Source organism: Topomyia yanbarensis, chromosome 2 (assembly GCF_030247195.1).
Source record: "Topomyia yanbarensis strain Yona2022 chromosome 2, ASM3024719v1, whole genome shotgun sequence".
In the NCBI taxonomy this organism is placed as follows: domain Eukaryota; kingdom Metazoa; phylum Arthropoda; class Insecta; order Diptera; family Culicidae; genus Topomyia; species Topomyia yanbarensis.
Window position 1 is genome coordinate 443156167 of NC_080671.1, and position 20012 is coordinate 443176178.

Genomic DNA, 20012 nt, shown 5'->3' on the forward strand with positions numbered 1-20012 from the left:
AATGGAAATTCCGGACAAACCGTTACACGCCAATCACAGATGTTGGCAGTAAACGAAAGAGACAAGTTTTCTCTTTCATAAACTGTTGTGAACTGTGTTCGACTAGTAACGGTTTGTCTGGAATTTTCATTCAAAGTGGATTTTGACAGTTGGCTTTTAGGCCGTAATCATATGTTTGTCGAGATTTTTTCGATGACGCAGATATTTGCAGATTTTTTAGTTTGGTTGCAGATATTTGCAGATTTTTTAGTTTGGTTGCAGATATATACAAAATTTTGAATATAAAGGCTTTTGGTTACACTAGCTTTCCTGACATTTAAAAGTACCTGGCATCTCTGCATATCACTTTTTTCGTTCTCTTCCAACTTGGGGTTGCAAAGACCCCATTTTGTTTCTTATTCACATAAATAATTTAATATTGTTTGAAATTTTCTTCGTTTTATGATTAAATCTGATTGTACACTAGCTGTAGGAAAAATCATGTCCCAATCATCACAACGCGAGAATCAAGTCGCTTCGGCAGTGCTCGCAACCGCAGCGGTTGCTGGTGCAATTTACGGCTTCAAAAAATTGTTCGAGAGTTTTGCAGGTCCGAGTCCACTTCCTAACCAAGTGACAGATCCACTTCCTAATCAAACGACAAACTCACTTCCTAACCAAACGATCCAGATAGTAACAAATTCCAATGAATGCGTACGCGCAGTTAATACCTTACGAGCGCATTGCCAGGAACAGCGAATTCTTGGGTTCGATTGTGAGTGGGTAAGCGATCTAGGCGAGAACCACCCTGTGGCCCTCATGCAGTTAGCATCGCATCGTGGATTCTGCGCCCTGTTTCGACTGTGCGAGATGTGGCCTGTTCCAGCACAACTGCGCGATCTTTTGGATGATCCAAGTATTCTGAAAGTCGGTGTCGCTCCGGACGAGGATGCAAAGTTATTGAAGACTGATTACAATTTGACGGTAGCAAGCATACTGGATATACGACACCTGGCGAAGAAGATTGATTTTCCGCCGCCATACGGGTTGGGTGATTTGGCTGAAAATGCGTTGGGGTTCACGATGGATAAAGACTGGTGTATCAGGGCGTCTAACTGGGAGAGATCGGACTTAACTGATCGGCAGATTAAGTATGCAGCAAACGATGTACATGTAGCGGTGGAACTGTTTGAAGTATTTGCTAAACGGTTGGTTGCACGGTGGGTATTCGCTGTTGGAGAAGAGTTGAGCACAATAACAGTTTGAATATTTCAGAGGAATGTTGACTTCACGAAGAGACTGGCTAGAGAAGGTGATAGAGGAAATAAATTTTTACATCGATCAGCCATTTCGGGCTACAACACACCTAATGGACAAGGCTAGAACAAAAAATTAATTAAACCTTTAAATGCGCAACATTGCGAAAAACTAAGAATAATCGTAGTAACGTATATATTCTAATATAGAGAATTTTCACGAAATTTACAGCAAAAATCTATTTGCGCCTTTTTGGGTTAAAACCAGTGTAAACATTCAAGTTATGCCTTTTTCCTATATTTAATCATATTTTTACTAATATTTTAATTTACATTTCTGATTCAATATATTGGGTGTTCGGTTACAAGTATGTAATGACTTTTCATCCAGTACCCTCTCGTACGCTGCCTGCATTGACGGTAGTTGCAAACATCGTCAAGCAAGAAGTGATATAGTGCTAAGTATGACCACAATACATTAGTATTTCAAACACTACATCATTACTTGAACAAACAAAAACCACAAATAGGTTACTATTATATATATTCCCATTCATTTATTGGCCGTGAGTTGGGGAGCTTGGGTTGCTTATCTATCCTTCCGGCCATCATATCGTATAGTAGATACACCTAATATGTGTATCTACAAATGCGATATGATACCTGGTGCAGAAAGTGCACTAATTACCTGGCAATCTTCTTTCATTAGATTGTCTGCTCAGGTAATCATTTTCCGTACCCAAATATAACACATGTGACGCCAGTGGTAAATGGAGAAAATCACGAGGATGGTGGAAGAGCAGTGGGTACAAGGCCAAGTTCTTCCTGGCTGGTACCAAAATGATAAGCAAAGGGAACGTAAGGGTTATGTTCGAGGTCTGTAAGGAGAGCATTTCGCATTTATTTTCATTTTTTTGTTTTGTCATTTCATTTGTTTCTCTTGCTACAATATATGCAACTCGGTGCAAGAGAACGTGACGGCCAAGGAAACGGAAACCCAAACAGATCAGGAACAGGAAGGAGGACTACGAACAAGGAAACAAACAACAGATGAGAAATCGTTTACTTATTTATTATAACTACGATACTAATCACAAATATTTTTTTATTTTGCTTTTCTTATTTCGTTTCAGCGAACCAAAATCTACACGGACTAGCACATACGAACAGTTAGGATTTGTAGTTTCTCATCTTGACAGAGTCTAGATGGGCGGACGAACGTCTACCAGGGTGTGGGCTGAGAAATGACAATGACACTGTACGAGGTGGCGCTGAGCCTGTGGCCTTCGACTGACATGGTCCATTCTCATTGATTCGGAAGTCTTCTTGGCTGGTTGGTAGATATTTGCTCCTACTTGCAAGTTGATCAATTCGCTTGGGTGGGGGACATGTGGATCCTACTAGTTGTCGACTCTTTTGATCGTGAGTATGAGGCTAGTTCAGGAAAAGAGTGCAGGACTGGCACCTAAGAGATGGTTAATTATTCAGGACTTGTTCTTATGATTATTAAACTCGACCAAGCACACCGGCTCTCAGAAATGATAAGCAACCCTTCGGGTCGGTGTGGTCCATTCGAGTCGAACCATTCGGTTCGAGCAAACTTTATGGGGAATAGTGGATATTTCTTATGCCTTTATTGGCACAGATTCTTTTTGCGAAATCCTAAAATACCTTCACTTGTATAGCTACTCTTTTTTTTCTTCTTCGAAACCAGGTGGAACAGTTATAGTTAAGTCATTCCTGGTACGGGTCAGGTGGATAGTTTGGGTAATGGCTGAGCTGGTCCATGCGGACGACATGCACTCCATAGGAGATTGTTTATATGTTGATATAATGAGTGTTAAATACAAAGATAGTAATATTTTCACTAGACGTTATGTTATGTTAGCTCTTTTATATGTTGTTTTGTTACCGTTTTTGATTGTCCTGCTTGATGGTTATATCTCTTCGAATCCGCTGCACCCCTGGCTTTCCTCATCAAATCCTTCAAACTTTGACGGTAGCATATCTATTTAACTGTCCTCCTCCGAAGCACTGCTCACTTCATAATCCGATTCTACCATGGTATTTGGCAAATTCTTCGCTTCTCTTTTCAACTTTTCCTTATCAAGCGCCCAATTCTGCCACTGCTCTGCATTTATGCCGCTCCTTTCAATATCTTCTCTGATCATTGTACGCCAAGTGAAAGCAGGTCTTCCTAATTTCTTTGGTTCATCGATTCTGTATTTGAGCGCTGTTCTCAGTATACTTTCATTTCCCCCTCTTAAGATGTGCCCATAGAAATTAAGGCGTGCTATCCTTATTTGGTTGTTGGTTTTTCCCTTCAGTATCGTTGGTGCTATCTGTTCTAGAGGTATCTGTTCTTGTTGATCGGTCTCCTCGATAGTTTCCTCCTCCTCAGTCTGGGCTAGGCGTTGTTCATTTCTTATATCATTCCTGATTTGCTCTCTGTCTGAGCTTAGTGACAGCAGAATTTCCAGCAAGAAATTTTCCATATCGCGAAGGGCATTCCTGTTGCTTTTGAGCAACGTGGAAACTTCCATGGAGTATCGAGCAACTGGAGATATACAGGAGTTGTAAAGCCTTTCAACGACCTCCCATTTTAGCTTGTACCTCCTCAAGAAGCCACATAGTGCACGAAAAGCCTTGTTAGCCTTTTTTATCCTTTCCGCTGTTGTTTTCTTCCGTGTCAAGCTGCTCGTTACGAATACACCAAGGTAGCCTAATTTTGTGACTACTTTCAACTCGAATGGCCCGAATTTCCTCATGGAGTCTGGTACGACGTTGTTAATGTCGTAGGGATTTCTGTAGAGGACGCAGGTTTTACTCGTGTTTATTTCTAGATCAGCAGTGGAATTAATAGACCAATTATCCTTTCAACGTCTTCATCCGTGTCGCATACGAACAGTAGATCATCCGCATAGGCCAGAATGCACGGTATAATGATGTGTCCATAGTGTTCCAGGTTGATTTCCGGCATCAGTTCCAGCAGCGTTATTAGCACGTGGTGTAGCAGTAAAATAAACAATCTCGGGCTCAGTGGACATCCTTGCTTAATTTCCCTAGCCTTGTTAATTACTGGGGTTCTTTCACCAAAGCATTGGAGCGATGTTCTTTCCGCAATGCACGCAGTGTTGATAGGATTAACTAATCCCGATGACACTCCCATGTCTATCAGAATTGCCGATAGTTTTGAAACGTCTACTCTATCAAACACCTGTTTTAGGTCAATCGATACCAGTATTGAATGTTTACCCTTCCTCCATCTTTCGTCTAATATCCTGCGTAGCGTGAAGATTTGATCGCATGCGCCTCTTCTGCTTTGGAACGCCATTTGGTACACTGAAAAAAATCCAAACGTTAATTCTATTTGCTTCAAACCGCTTAAAATTCATATGAAGAAGAAATGCTATTGTTATCACGCGCACACATACCTTCTATGTGTCAACTATATAAACTACCCAAGTAACCACTAAGCCGTAAAAATGTCATCAATTCGATTCTATAGCCCCGTATAGAACAAGGGTAACTGAGCTTATAGGCATCATATTGTACATCAGTGCTGTTCAAAAGCCACTTTTGGCGAAATATTCGGCTGATATACAGCCTACTCCCACTTTTCCACCGCGCCTATGGAGGAATGTCAAAACAAATTGTGTAGTGGGTAGAACCCACTGGTTGAAAAAAAAAGCAAAACAAAATGAAAATAGAGGAAAAGCAAAGAGAATAGTGAAAGAGACGCAGAGTGAAAATCAGTCAAAACGGCAACACTCCCTTTACGATGATTTCAACACTAGAATTTGGCAACCGTTTCCAAAGGCAGCACTTTAAATGACTCCTATTATATTTCGAAAACAAAACTTTTGTCGATCGTTGGATTTGTTTATCAAACGATGTGCATTTCGAAACAAAGAGATGAAATAATTCTAAAACTTGTTTTTACTCATACATTGACTCTAGAATGCACCTTACAATCACGATTGCACTAAATTCTGACGAAAATTCAAATTTTTTTTTTGATACATTTACAATACTTATCTCCTCCAACTCAGGCATGAGTAATGTTTATTTACATTGCACGATTGGTCTGCTCAATAAGGTATTTTTGGCTTCACACTATTCGTCTCTTTTCCTATTCTCTTTGAGGAAAAGTTGTTTTTCTTTCATTCTATCTTTCATGAATCTAATCTGCCCCATGTGCTTGACTTTTTTCAATACAGAGTTTGATCCAGGCTCGAACTTATACTTCTAGAAGCAATGGGGATTAAGTTGTTCCAGTGCGCTTGCTGTTTGAACCATTTGGGCATTTGGTTATATGAATGGTATTTGTCGTTCTTAAATCGAACGATTTTTGATTTGATTAGAAGTTGATTTCACTTACTGACGAACAGAAGCATGGTTTTGGTAATATTTTATTTTTCAAATTACCTCCCTTCCTACCCCAAACTAAAATTTATTCATCGCAGTTTCCTATCATTTTATGACTCAAAGATTTGGTTCCCTTTAATTTGTTTGTGACAAATCTCCGAAACCGATAAGCTTTTTCTTGTACTTACAAAGTGCACCATATCATATTTGCTTTGATTTCGACTTCTTTGTTTTAGATTAATAGAAATGTCAACCATTAACAGCATTATAACGGCATCGCTGAGTACCGCTTACGGCTTACAACTACAGGGTTTTTAGGCTCTAAAGTATAGCTTCATATACCCATACACGGTCTATTTTAATGCTTAATGTTCGTAAAATATTATAAACATTCGCAAAACTTGTATAAAACTTATAAACATTTGCAAAGCTTATAAACATTTGTGAAGCCCATATAAAGCTTATAAACATTGGACAGCTCTTATATCGTCGATATGCTGCTTACTTTAGTGCTTAATGGTTTGCTGGGTATGTATGCACACACATAAGTTATATGTGCATATTGTTATAGAATGTGCCTAATAGTTATGAAATGCGAATGTAAGATTAATATTTCTTGTAAATACACACATTAGGTTTATGTGCCAGCAAATAGTGTCTATATGCCTCCGTTAATTGCAAAAATCTATGTGTAAAATCAATAGGCATAACGTTTACTTTTTTGAGTGCAGGATAACATTGGCGGGATTTGTTGCTCGAGTCGGTTTGGCAGCATTCTAGCGTAGATTTTATAGGCAACTGAACAGAGCGTTATGCATCTGTAATCGTCCGTAGATTATGGGTTTTGTTTTTTGGATATTGGGACTTGAACCGTTGAAATCCATCCACTAGGAACCACATTAGATCGGAATACCTGTTGCAACAAGGCAACTAGCTCATCCATCAAGGCGTCTGACCCGTACTTTAGAAGTTCTATAGCTTTACCATCTAGACCCGGCACAGTGTTGTTTTTCATTTTACTTAGAATGTATTCAATCTCCTCTCTTGTTGGATCCGATCCGCTCTCATCCGTGGATCCTTCGAGTAATTGAACGATTTCCAAATTTCCTTCCATTTTTGCATTCCGCTGCTGAATGTTTAGATACATTCTCCGCCGTGTATCCTTTCTCCGTCTGTGACTTTTGATAAAACGGAATGTCATTGTTATTCGATCCAGTGAGTTATCATTTTCAGTTAGTTTTAAGAAATTTTCGACTTTCTCCTGAAAATGTTGATTTTCCGCCTCTTGTTTAGCTTTCCATGCCAGTTTCCGTTCTTTCTTCCTTTCTCCATCGCTCCTGTTTGCCAATAACCGTTGTCTTGCCAAAAAGTAACGCTTAGAGGCTGCGGCTCTCCTTGGCGTTTGGGGCGAACCAGCCTTTCTATTGGTAGCCTCCGCCACCGTTTTTATCGCATTCTCCATTCCGCACCATTTTGTCTCTACCGTCTGTGCCCCAGTTTGAATATCCGCTAATTGTTTATCTAGTTCGTTTTGATATTTTTTGCGGCTCTCCTCATCAACCCTTAACGAACCAATTTCCAATCGCACTCTTTTATTCGTTCTGTTTTCTTGTGATGTTTTTCGTTTTAAAGTCGGTAGTTTGTTTTTTGCTCTTTTTAAATAGCATACTACCACTTTATGATCGCTCTGAATCTGTGGATGGAAGAAGCATTTCACTTCAGGGAAGCTGAAATCGTCCATTTTGTGTCTCAAGATATGATCGATTTGCGAATGGGATCTTCTATTCGACCAGGTGAAGTTAGCTGAACGTGAGTTGCTCAAAGTGACATAATCTTTTAGTTTTAGCCCGTGGAGCAGATTCTTCAGCTTAATGCCATTGTCATTGGACATATCGTGGTGTAAGTTTTTACCGATCCAGTGCCGATCATCCTCCACTATATCCTAGCGTATGAAATTTCATACGCAGAACTCTCCATCGTTTAACGCGTATTTACTGCAGACTTTTGGCATCCAACTGCTTTATTATTGCGCTAATGGGATCATTGCACCTCATATTTCATTATGAAACAAAACAACTGCCATTCGTAACCCAACTTTGTACCGGGAAACAAGTGCTTTTTGTTCTCTCCGGTGTGGTTTAGTTTTTCGGTAGTACGAAGGTGCTTGCTGTGGCAGAGGCTTCAGTAAAGCATTACTAATAAACAGTCCCGCGAGTGATAATTATTACCTGCGATATCGGTTAAAGTAGTGCAGTGAAGTGCGTTACTAAACAGTTTTCTTACCTGAAAGACGACTTTGTTTAGACGAGCTATACCAGCTCTCTACTGTGTGAAGGTCACGCGGGTGACGGATAAAACAAACGAAGGATCAATTCACCTACCAGCTCGTCAGTGTGTGTTTCGTTTTTTACTTTTCTTATCGATTTTTTTATTATTGTTTTTGATTTTTTATTTTGATTTAAATTAAATAGTGCGGTCGAGCGTGTTGCTCCCGCAACAAAATGGAACAAACAGAAGAATCACCCTCCGAAGACGAATATTATGGGGAAGAAGAACGTATATCTGATACTGAGACAGATAATGTTATGGTCGATCCACTTTCCCCCAATGTCTCACAGCCCCCCCGAGTCAAGGTTTACCAGGATGGATCCGCTGGTCCTTGGGTGGTATACATTCGGCCCAAAAATAAACCGTTAAACAGCATAACTGTTGCACGGGAGCTGACAAAACGTTACTCGGCCGTAACCGAGATTAAAAAGGTTCAGTCAGATAAACTGCGCGTAGTCGTTACTGACTTGAAACAGGCCAATGATATCGTTAGCAATAGCCTCTTTACGCTGGAGTATCGCGTCTACATCCCTTCTCGTGATGTGGAGATCGACGGTGTGGTAAGTGATGCGGGTCTAACTATCGATGATCTGATGAATGATGGGGCTGGCCGCTTTAAGGACCCTAACCTTCAATCAGTTAAGATTTTGGAGTGCAAGCAATTGCACTCAAAGTCCATCGAAGATGGAAATTACTATCCATCTGACTCGTTTCGCGTAACCTTCGCCGGATCTGCACTTCCGAGCTACGTTGAAGTGGGAGGAGCTCGTCTACCTGTACGCCTGTTTGTACCGCGGGTCATGAATTGTTCCAATTGCAAGCAGCTAGGTTACACGGCCACCTACTGTAGCAACAAGCAACGGTGCGGTAAATGTGGGGAACGCCATGCGGATGATACTTGCAGTAGGCCCGCTGAGAAGTGTGTTTACTGTGGGGAGAATCCGCATGCACTTTTGACATGCCCAACGTACAAACTTCGCGCGGATAAACTGAAGCGATCCGCCAAAGATCGCTCCAGACCAAATGCCCAAATGGTCCAAAAAGCAAGCGCACTGGAACAACTTAATTCCCATTGCTTCTAAAAGCATAAGTTTGAGCCTGGATCAAACGCTGTATTGAAAAAAGTCAAACACATGGGGCAGATTCATGAAAGATAGAATGAAAGAAAAACAACTTTTCCTCCATTTTCATTTTGCTTTGTTTTTGTTTTTTTTTTTTCAACCAGTAGGTTCTACCCACTACACAATTTGTTTTGACATTCCTCCATAGGCGCGGTGGAAAAGTAAGGCTGTATATCAGCCGAATATTTCGCCAAAAGTGGCTTTTGAACAGCACTGATGTACAATATGATGCCTATAAGCTCAGTTATCCTTGTTCCATACGGGGCTATAGAACCGAATTGATGCCATTTTTACGGTTTAGTGGTTACTTGGGTAGGAAAACTGCGCTTGTTTACATCTGACCTATCAAGACAACACCCAAAATGAAAAAAAAACTATTTGCATTGGATGGTGTTTATGTCAAATAAAAATAACCCTGCGGGAAAACCGCATGTATTAATTTTTTTCTGACAGGGCATCATTTGTCGTGAAATTCGATATGTCAAATGCTTCTGATAGTGTCATATTCAGACTGTCAACATATTTCTTTATTTTAAATTTCAATATTATTTTCACGTTTCCTGAGTTGGAAAAAAACATTGTTGCAATCACGAAAATCAGCTTTATCGATGCATGTAATAAAAAAAGATTTTTTTTCCGCATTTAATGACCCAATTCGTTCCACCGACCCGCCGTCGGAAGCAAGCGAACCTGTGATCCACTCGTTTGCCTGGCTTACTCTAACCAAATACAAATATGTCAATAAGGAATGCTTTGATAATTTTTCGAGGACACATTTTATAACCCAGGTACAGCGATAAAGGTACACTGTCAGAGTGACAGCATACTTTGAGGAAATAGCGCCAAACTAGCAACACAGATTTTGCTTTGCTGTTATGTTTGAAAATTTTCAACATTTAATTTCGATTGTGTTTTGATTTCCTCCAAATCTTCGGACCAAGAATTTATATTTCGGGTACCATCACTAGTACGGAGCAGATTTTCTCCAGAAGTGTAATTGTATAGACTCACGTTTAGCGGAAAGGCACCAACTTTGGAAGTTCACCTTGCGAAAAACGTATAAGAATTTCCGAAAGTCTGCGAGACGCGTTTGAACAGTTTTCTACACATGAATTTAAACTTTTTTTTAATGCAAACATAAGTCTAAGTTGTAACAGTTAAGATAGTGTCAGCGAGCCTATCGCGTGAAGCCGCAGGAACGGTTACCAATCACGAAGTCCTCAGTATCTAGCTGTTTCCGCAAAACGATAGGCCATACTGCAAACTATCTTTCAGAACTCTCCCGCTTAAGCGCCAGTATAGTTCAATGATGTACTGCGGGGGAGCATGTGTTTACCAGCCCGGCTAAATCTCTCAGGGCAGGTCACGAACTACTACAACTAACTCCAACTACAGGAAAATGAATTTGCAATCCAAAAAACCCAATCGATTGCCTGGATTGTAAAACGAGGACTATTGATATCTACAACGGTTTATTTTCTTTTAGCTAAACAATTTAACCCTTTCACTTATTTCTAGTTGGGTCTGACTTGTTTGTTTCCGACGTTTATGTTGTTAGCCAGTTTCATTGCTATCCAAGTAAGGCTATTCGAACATGGGTTTCTTCGAGTTCCATTTTCGATTAACCAACATTGATGCAATATGCTGAAAGATACATGAAATTCAAACAAACGCCATAGGATCAGATGGCATTCCCATCTCGTTCATCAAGCTGCTCTGTCCGTTCGTTCTCCCGCTGCTGTGCCACCTTTTCAACACAATAATCACCAAAAACACCTTTCCATCTACGTGGAAAAAAGCAATAATTACACCAATACCTAAGACCTCTAATCCCATCCAACCTAAGGACTTCCGTCCAATCAGTGTCCTGCCAGCAATATCAAAGATTCTGGAGAAAATATTGCTTTCTCAAATAACTGAACACCTCGAGAGTACCAACCCAAAAAAGGCTACAGCACGACAACAGCACTGACGAAAGTAACCCACGATATTTTCTGCAGTTTTGACAGCAACCACTGCACCGTCATGGTGCTGGTACACTTCTCGCTGGCTTTTAACTGCGTGAATCACCGTATACTAAAGGCCAAATTACGCGACGAATTTCATTTCTCGCAAGCTGCCCGCAGCCTTGTTTCGTCGTTCCTTTAACAGCGCAGCCAATCGGTTCGCATCGGAAACGATTCCTCACCTAGCCGCACGATCCCCGATGGAATACCGCAAGGTTCTTGTTTAAGCGCGTTGCTGTTCAGCTTCTATATAAATAGCCTACCAGCAGCACTAAAGTCTAATTACCAACTTTACGCCGATGACCTTCAGATTTATATCTCTGGACCTGTAGCTGAAATAGACAGACTTATAGCCAATATTAATGAAGACCTTGCTACGATAGTCCGCTGGGCTAAAACAAACTGCCTCTCTCCCAAGAGAACATTGACTCCTTCCGAGATCGTGTCGTCCGGTACGACGAGACAAGTACTAAAAACGCGATTTCCAACAATGATCGAGCTTTGAAATGATCCGTACATCTTTAAGCGCGTGCCATTAATTCCAAGTATATCTCCAGGCGGTACGTTCAGGGAATAGTTAAAATCAGATGGCAACATTGAACCTTTGATCAGACTTACCGGGGATCCGAGATCCAAAAGTACGTCAAACGTACTGCATCGAGTACCAAAGAGAATCATTACTGTTCGACGACTTCCTTCGTCCTCTTTTAAGATGTAAGGCTCTGTGGTGATGATTGTGTCCTTAGCTAGACCACTTTCCTGCATAAACCTAACTTGCGGCGCCTCAAGCGTTGGTTTCGGTGTTATAGGTGTTGTCGTAGCGGCGCAGTCTGCATCGAGATGACCCACTTTTCCACATTTAGTACAACGAGGTTTCTGGGGTAGCGGACACTTCGCTGATAGATGTCCTTTTTCGTTACAGTTGAAGCATCGTCGAACTGGGGTCTGCTCGTCGCTTTGTTCTTCCGTATTATCCTTCTGTTCATTGTTCTTCAGTGATGATGTCTTGACGACATCCTTCCGTTGGACATTATACCGTGTGTTGACAACAGCTCTCAAGCGAAGATAACGTTGTAAACAAGCGATGAGCCCGTCCACTGTATACAGTTCTTTTGACATCAGGTGCTCTTGTAGTTTGTCATCGTCGATGTTTCGAATGACGTAAGAAATGACAGCTTCCTCTGATAGGCGACCTTCTTTCGCAATGCGCTACATGTCGTATACATAGCTTTCTTCGTCTTCGCCTTTCATTCGTATGCGTTTCGCCATTTGAAAGTGTACATCGGCTTCATTCAAACGGCTAGGGAATGCTCGGCAAATTGACGTCTTGAAGCGTTCCCATGAAAGTGTCGCTTCCTCTTGTGCATCAAACCACTTTCTTGCTGTTCCTGTCAATCTTGAATGTGCATAATGTAAACAAGATCGAGCTGACCATCCATACACAATTGCGTATCCTTCGATTTTGTTGATCCAGCCGGTGCTACTTCCGTCTTTGCCATTGAATGGTGGTATCAATCGTTCGACCTCCAGCGGGTGAAGGAAAGTTTCATGAATCGGGTGACGCGAACGGACATTACGTTTCTCATTTGCGCCCGAGGCGGCGGTTGCACGTGAAGAAATGCTGGCAAAAGCGTCACTGGTATCGGAATCCGTTTCCATATCTCTGTAGTCGAATACTCTGACGTTGGAAGGAATCGGTTGACGTCCACTGTCGGAAATGTTCTCCTTTTTCACATTAACTAATTGTGGCACATAATTCGTTGTTGCCGTAACGGTAGCAGTGAGCCAGGGAGTCTTTTTCTTCGTACGTCGAACGGTTCGCCGTCCAACGGTGGTTGCATCAGTTTCGTCAAAAGATGACATGGTGACGTAGTAGTTGCAACCTATTCTCGTTCGCAGTTTTTTAAAGTTGTTTAGGAAGCTGCAAACTGATATCGTGGAAGATTAACCGTTGATGACGGTACGGCCTGCGACCCATCTACAATGAACAATTTCATTGATTGCCAAAATCGACCCCGTTCTTATCCGCCGAGGATTGCTTTTAGATGATGCATACGTGCATTTACTTGGGCAGCATGGTTCGGTCGAAATAAATGCATTTCTTATAGTATTCAAGAGTAACTACTACTTCAGCGACGTCGTGCTGTATCAGAATTGTTGCAACAGATTATTGAGGGCACTTTGTGGGTTGGTTTACATATTCGATCGCAGCGTAAGAAGCTGTCAGAGTTGAAACCGAGACTCCTAGAAAACCGTCATCCTTATTCTTGTTCATGACGAACGCGAGATTCGTTCGAATCTCGCATTCGTCCTAAACAAGAATAAGGGTTCTTGTCACATAAATAAGTGGTTCACAAGCTACCTTTCAAAATAAAATAAAGGATAACGACTTCTTCATATATGATTCCAAATTTGTGCTTCAGTTTATTTCAATGTTCATACTATATTTTTGCTCTAAAACGTAAAACTACGTTTCGTGCTCTTAATTTGAAAGACGTGAGTAAACCGGTTTCATGACCCATATGGGTCCGGTTTCATATTGTGGCAGAACTTTCAAATTGGATACAATACTGTGTCGTTTACGGATCATTCCACTAAACCTTTCGAAATAACTCATTCATTGTAGATGAACATTTATTGTTTAAAAACTATTGCTGTGCTGATATTTATCGCCTCATTCGTACGTTTCGTTTGGTAAAAGGAAGCAGAGAAGCATTCTCACATGGTGAGCTGGAACCGTATAGTTCGAGAAGATAAAGGGTAATAATTTTTCTGGGAATATTAATGTTTATTATTGTTTTGTGTTTTTATCATTTTCGTTTCAAATTCCATGCGATATTTTTATTCGAAAATTTTGCACTAAATCAGTTCCTCAAACCGTTTCACGCTAGACTTTCCTCTTTTGTAGATGATATCATTGCATGATGCCTACGTTAATTTTTTTCCAAGAGAAACAGCGTCCCCGGCTCGAGCATATTGAAGCCTTGGTATGCAATTTCAGATGTTGAAAACTCACTTCGAAAACGCTTTTAGAACCATCCGTAGCAAACAATACTGCATGTTGCACAAAATTTGTCGATGTGCATTTTTTAAAAGTTATTCGAATAAGTAAACGATCTTAAGTTACTATAACAAATCGTGAAAACTGAAAAGAACATCACGAATAAAAATGATTTAAATGTAATAACACGTATGCATTCTACTTACATTTGAATGATCTTTCCGAGCATCTGTTTTATTTCGTTGCAGTTTTACCATTGCGTTAATAGATTAATTGCATTAACAGCGTTTTTGTTCACTTAGGGCATGTTCAGGAGCGTTTTATTTTGTATAGGAGTTTCAAAGTAGAACTGGAACTGAAACATTCACATCCCAAGCAGAGCGTTTTTTTTATTATCTCGAACAGTTTTGTTTCAAAATTTAAAACTGTTATACGACTCCGTTCTATTTGTTGCTGATTTCAAAACACGTTTAGAACTGTGTTTTAAATACATGCAAAGTTTTCAGCACATACACTTAGACCCGATAGACTGGGGAAAAATAAATTTGAATGCAGTAACGCTGAAGGAATGGCGAGACATGAAGTTTAAACTGAATAGAACATCCGCTACAACTGCTGCTGGGGACAGCAAGTTCTAGTTTTAAAATTTTCAGTTTTATATAATAGAACTGTCAAAATTATGAATCTATAACTGAAACACTTCTGAACATGCTCTAAGTTGTTTGGGGTATACTCAAAATTGGGTAAATTCAACTTAAATTTAAGTAAATTAAACTCAAGGTTGAGTTATTACTTTTGCCGTAGTTAAATGGAAACTACCTTCAGCACGGTTTACCTAATTTTACTTCCTGCACGATACCACGAGATTGAGTCAAAAGTACTGAATTTTAGGTAGTTTTTCGGTGGCGTGTAGGCTGGATGTTGTTGGCTCGAATCAAAACTTGTCGAAAGTAAAGTTCATTTCATATCGTCAACCTGGCGCCCAGGTGGTGAAATCGTTAGAATGCAACGGGGTGCTGTAGCGTTGCCAGAAAATTTTAATGTCCAGATTAAATTTTACTAAACTTCCCATTTAAGCTCAGCCGGAATGCTGGCTGATTCTAATTCGTATTCCGGCGCCGGTTACACAACCGATTCTAGTTAGAATGTTTAAGGGGTACCATTTCGATGCGGCTTAGCCGCATAAACGAGGCCTAGGAACCGAAGCGGCGCAGAGCCTCTGAGGATCCGCCGGGAGAGGTGGTCACCGACTAGCCGTCGGAAGCAATCCCGGATAAACGTAAACCATATACCAACCATATTATCAATCGTAGACCAAACTATATCTGTTATGGTATAGCAACTATAGAATAACCATTGCGTGATATGGTATCAACCATAACCATTATCCTATTTTCAAACTCGACCATACAACCAATGGGTTGTTAAGAACGGTCACCATATCGAAATGAGCTTTGTTTCATACATATTTTTAACATGTAGTATTCCTCAACCATATCAACTATAGTAGCATGGATATAGTAAAACAATAACACTACAATACATGATACGGTGATTAATTTTTTTGGATTATAATCTTAATCATCCTTAAATAGTTAAACTATTCGATTACCTACGATATCTGTTATTGTACAATTATGGTACAAATATTTTATTTCACCGTACTGAAAATGGTAGGGGTGTTTTCTCCAAGCAATAAAAACTACGTACAATAATAACAAATCATTTTATTCAATAAATCCAAGACAATAAGATTACTTATGTCAAATTCAAATTATTACACGCTTCTGTGTACTGTCGTATTAATCATAATGCATTATACGTTTAATTTCGATTTCCATTACCGATTCTATTTATACCAAAAGGCACGCGGTTAGTTTCGATTTTGTTGAGATTCGAAATTTTTTGGGCAATACTTTTATTTACCAGCTTCTCGTTGGCATAGTGTGCAATTTCACGAATTTTGTGTGGTCCCAGGCGCATGGCAACACGTTCAACAAGTTTTTCTGGAAAATACAAAGAGTTGACTACAACTTTGTTACATGAAAATGAAACAAATTTACCAAAAATAAATTTAAGAATTTTAGGGTCAATTTGCTCTTTTGCCGGGTACAAAAGCGAACCATCTGCGTTCAGTTTGTTTTTGAATCGTGGCGTAGGTTGTCCTGTCACACTCATTGTTTTCAATCTGTCAACTCCAAAGAAGTGAATCGCCAAATTAGAAATAAATTGGCTATCCGTGGTAGCATTGCGATCGATGTTTTTAATTTCTTCCAGCGTGATGTCGAAATCAGATTGAATCGTGAATGTGACCTGAATAAAGTTGAGAAAAATGTAACTAAATTATTAATAGCAATAAAATACGACAAATTTACCGAAGGAATTTGTTGCCGATCCTTCAAATCCTGTAGCTCCCGTGAAAGAGACAGTGCGTGGTCATTTGATTGGGCTAATTCCTTTTTGAGCAGCTTGATTTTTCTACGAAGTTTCTTAATGGTATTCTTGTTCTCCAGCGCTTGATTTTCCCAAACGTCACATTTGCCGCAATTTTCATTACCTTCAATTGTTGATGACATCTGCGACGTTGAGTGTTGGCTTTCGAGCGATTGTACTGGTGAAAATGTTGGTACATCGACTATGAAATCAATTTCATATGGTTCGCTCAGCTCATTCGGAGTATCAGTATGTACAGTAAATGGTTCAATCCGACTAGGAACTGTTTTCTTAGGAATGCTGAGATCTTCAGGCTTTGATAGCTGGTCATCCAGTTTTGGTTGTAGTACCTGCTGTACCGGGTTAGAAAATGCCTGAGTATTTGATCTCACAACCGAAGTTGTGAACTCCGAAGGCGACAGCGCATCATTTGAAACTAGATGTAAAAGATGTTGTGCCTGGCTCGACGAATTTGGCGCAGTGTTGATTTCAACAAACTTTGGCTGTGTATGTAGAACCAGTAACTCCTGGGTGCAATCTGGGACGTGTATGGTAGCCGTGGCACCCGCGATAACATGTGGCATTCGATCAATATCAATGCTTCGTCGACAGGTAGTATGTTCGTTACTTGTATTATCTGTGATGAGTGTTTTTGGCTGGTCCTGAGTAGTATTGACACAACTTGGAATATCGGGTGACATTTGAGATCCACATATAGCTGCAACATGGTAAGGGTTACTTGTTGTTGAAGTTACTGACGCACTAGCAGATAGAATGTTAGTTTTCTGGGAACTATTCCAACCCGTCGAAGATTCCGAAATCGATGAATCTAGTGGATCCTGTGACATCATTTTCTGCGGTGTATCTATAGCACTAGTCGCAGAGTCGGCTGATACAAACGCGTACCCAGATTGACTGAGCGATAGTCCCTGCTGCTCGAGAAGCTTTTGCAACTGTAGAGAAGAGAAAAACAAAACGAGTTCCACCTTTTTTCTGCAATACTTGGTCGTTCCAGGCAATGCCCTTCATCAAAAAAATATATAGAATCCCAAAGAAATATCTTACTCGCTGTTGTACGTGAGTTGCATTCATCCGGTCTGCTTTTCTCTTAATTTCAGAGGTTAGCCTTTGCTGTCCATCCTGTTGGCGGGATTCTATTTTAAGAAAGAAAAATTATTACTTGAAAACAGTTTTACCACTTTAAATGTGCTTACGTTTACGAGAATTTGTATTTTTAGCAGCATTTTTTTCTTCGGTGGCATTATAAAAGTATTTAACTGGAGCAAATGGTTCAACCTCAACGCACCACCTATGTATGTTCAATATTTCAAAATGGCTGACTTCTGCGAATGATAAAGCATTTTCGTACCAGTGTTACCATATTCACAGGTTTTTCTGTAACGTCACAGATTTTTTTTCATAATTTTTGATCACAGATTTTTGGTATTTTGATGAAAAATTCACAGATTTCCACAGATTTTTAGAAATATTGTGCTTTTTCAAAGATTTTTTGGAAATTTAACACTTTGTAGTTTGCTGTTTGTATCATTACAAATGGTAAGATTTTTTTGATGGCAATAGAGATTTCAATATGGCATCCCTGTTTCATACTCACTTCCCACTCAATGAAATGGCGATTGGGCCGGTTTACCTAAAAGCCGGTAAGTAGTAGGCACATTGAAACTTTCTTCTAGGCTAATTGTAGTAACTTCCCTGTTTACTTGAAAAATTACCACAGCTAGTTTCATTCTAGAGCGCTCAATATATAGACGGAATGATGGGATTTCCATCAATACGTCAATCTCATTTGAATGCATATCGTCAATCCAACTTTTTTTTCATTGCGCCTTCAATACTTTTTGTCAATAATCGACAGTATTGAAAAAAATATTGAAAGCACATATGCATAACAAAACTTATTTATTTCGTGGAAATAACATCACTGGTGCAAGTTGGTTTAAACATTTTAGTATTTGTAGAATATCGAGTGACTTTTAGTCAAAATGCGATCCTCGAGAATGCACAAATTGTTTTATTTGAACAGGAATATTCCTCATATGCGAAGATTCAAACGAGTAAGTTTATTTGATGTTGCAATTGTGGTCAAACTGAACCAATACGATTTGTTTATAGAAAAAAGCTGTACCTATAATTACTCAGCAAGAATCTAGCGAAGTTGGCGTAGATTGTTTAAATGATTCTTCAGTACAATCAGGCCATCAAACAAGCAACAACATTGATTATTTGGCGCTTACAAATACTTTGCATTATTCCACAAAAAGCGAGGAAATGGCAAACAGTGTGGGCATGTCGAAAATAGTCCATTTTCCGACAAGTGGTGGTAGTATTGGGATGGGTGATGCCACCAAAATCACCCTTGGATCATCCGAATCCCGAGAGGTCGAATCTACAGCCTTTCTGATTGACTTTTCAGATGATGATTCATGTACTGCAATAACAAATGAAATGTGTGATGAAATTGAGGACGGTGAAATTCCAGTTTATGAAAGTTTCCACTCGGTAAATTTATTCAAATGTTTGTTTTTTCTACAGTGTGTTAACGTTTAAATATTCCAGAATTACTATGATGAAACTTTTCATCCATATCTAACCGTAACTCGTGCTGAAGTTTTGTTTATGTTGATGACTATTTTTATGAAACATAATTTGACAAATATTGCTCTAACCGATATACTTCGAATGCTGAACATTATCGCTGGATATAATACACTTCCGGAAACCTTCAGCAAATTTCAGGATTTTTTCTCGAAAAATAAATACCAACGACATTACGTATGTAAGAAATGCGGTTTGTATATCGGCGATGAACAAATCAACTGCATAAATTGTAGAGGCTCGGAGTCGTTTTTCTTCATTATGTTCGATTTTTGTGAAAATCTACGGGATATATTACAAAAGAACTGGACACAAATCCAAGAATATAAGAAAACTGTATACGACAGAAAAGATTTAGTCGACATCGTAAACGCTGCTGTGGTAAGGGCCACAATCGAAGCCAATCAGATCTCACTTTGTTTCAACACTGACGGTGTTAAAATTTTTAATTCAAATGTGAAACGATCATTGTGGCCCATTATAGCTGCTGTTAATGATCTGCCACCCGGTTTGCGATTTTTGAGAAAGAATGCAGTCATTGCTGGATTATGGCTTCATGGTGGAGAACCAGACCTAGACATTTTTTTGAAACCCTTCTTTATGGCGTTACAAAAACTGAACTTAGAAGGCTTGAATTTGGGATCAATACATATCCCCTCAATTAAAACAATAGCCTGTTGTGTTGACACAATGGCTCGTTGTAAGTTGCAAAAGTTCAAGCAGTTCAATGGATATGATGGATGCAGTTTCTGCTTACATCCAGGGCATATATCGGGCCAGCAGATTAAATATGGATATGTGGATGAAATACAACATCGAAATTATGCTGATACGTTACGAGCGATGGCACTAAGCAAGTCTCGTGAAATACCAGTCAATGGTGTGAAAGGAGTATCACCTTTAA

At 39.7% G+C, this 20012-nt stretch overlaps 2 protein-coding genes across 2 annotated transcripts; one reads left to right on the plus strand and one right to left on the minus strand.

Annotated features, from left to right (window-relative positions):
* The first annotated feature begins 325 nt into the window (after window positions 1–325).
* Window positions 326–1606, plus strand: LOC131685659 (exonuclease 3'-5' domain-containing protein 2-like). The gene is made up of 2 exons (XM_058969528.1): window positions 326–1199; window positions 1255–1606. The coding sequence occupies exons 1-2, from the start codon at window positions 442–444 to the stop codon at window positions 1373–1375; spliced, it is 879 nt and encodes a 292-aa protein (XP_058825511.1). The 5' UTR covers window positions 326–441; the 3' UTR covers window positions 1376–1606.
* Window positions 1607–15815: 14209 nt separating this feature from the next.
* Window positions 15816–17114, minus strand: LOC131682095 (uncharacterized). The gene is made up of 3 exons (XM_058963306.1): window positions 16435–17114; window positions 16123–16372; window positions 15816–16065 (listed from the first exon to the last, which is right to left on the minus strand). Exons 1-3 carry the CDS (start codon window positions 17074–17076, stop codon window positions 15884–15886), a joined length of 1074 nt encoding a protein of 357 aa, XP_058819289.1. The 5' UTR covers window positions 17077–17114; the 3' UTR covers window positions 15816–15883.
* Window positions 17115–20012: the final 2898 nt, after the last annotated feature.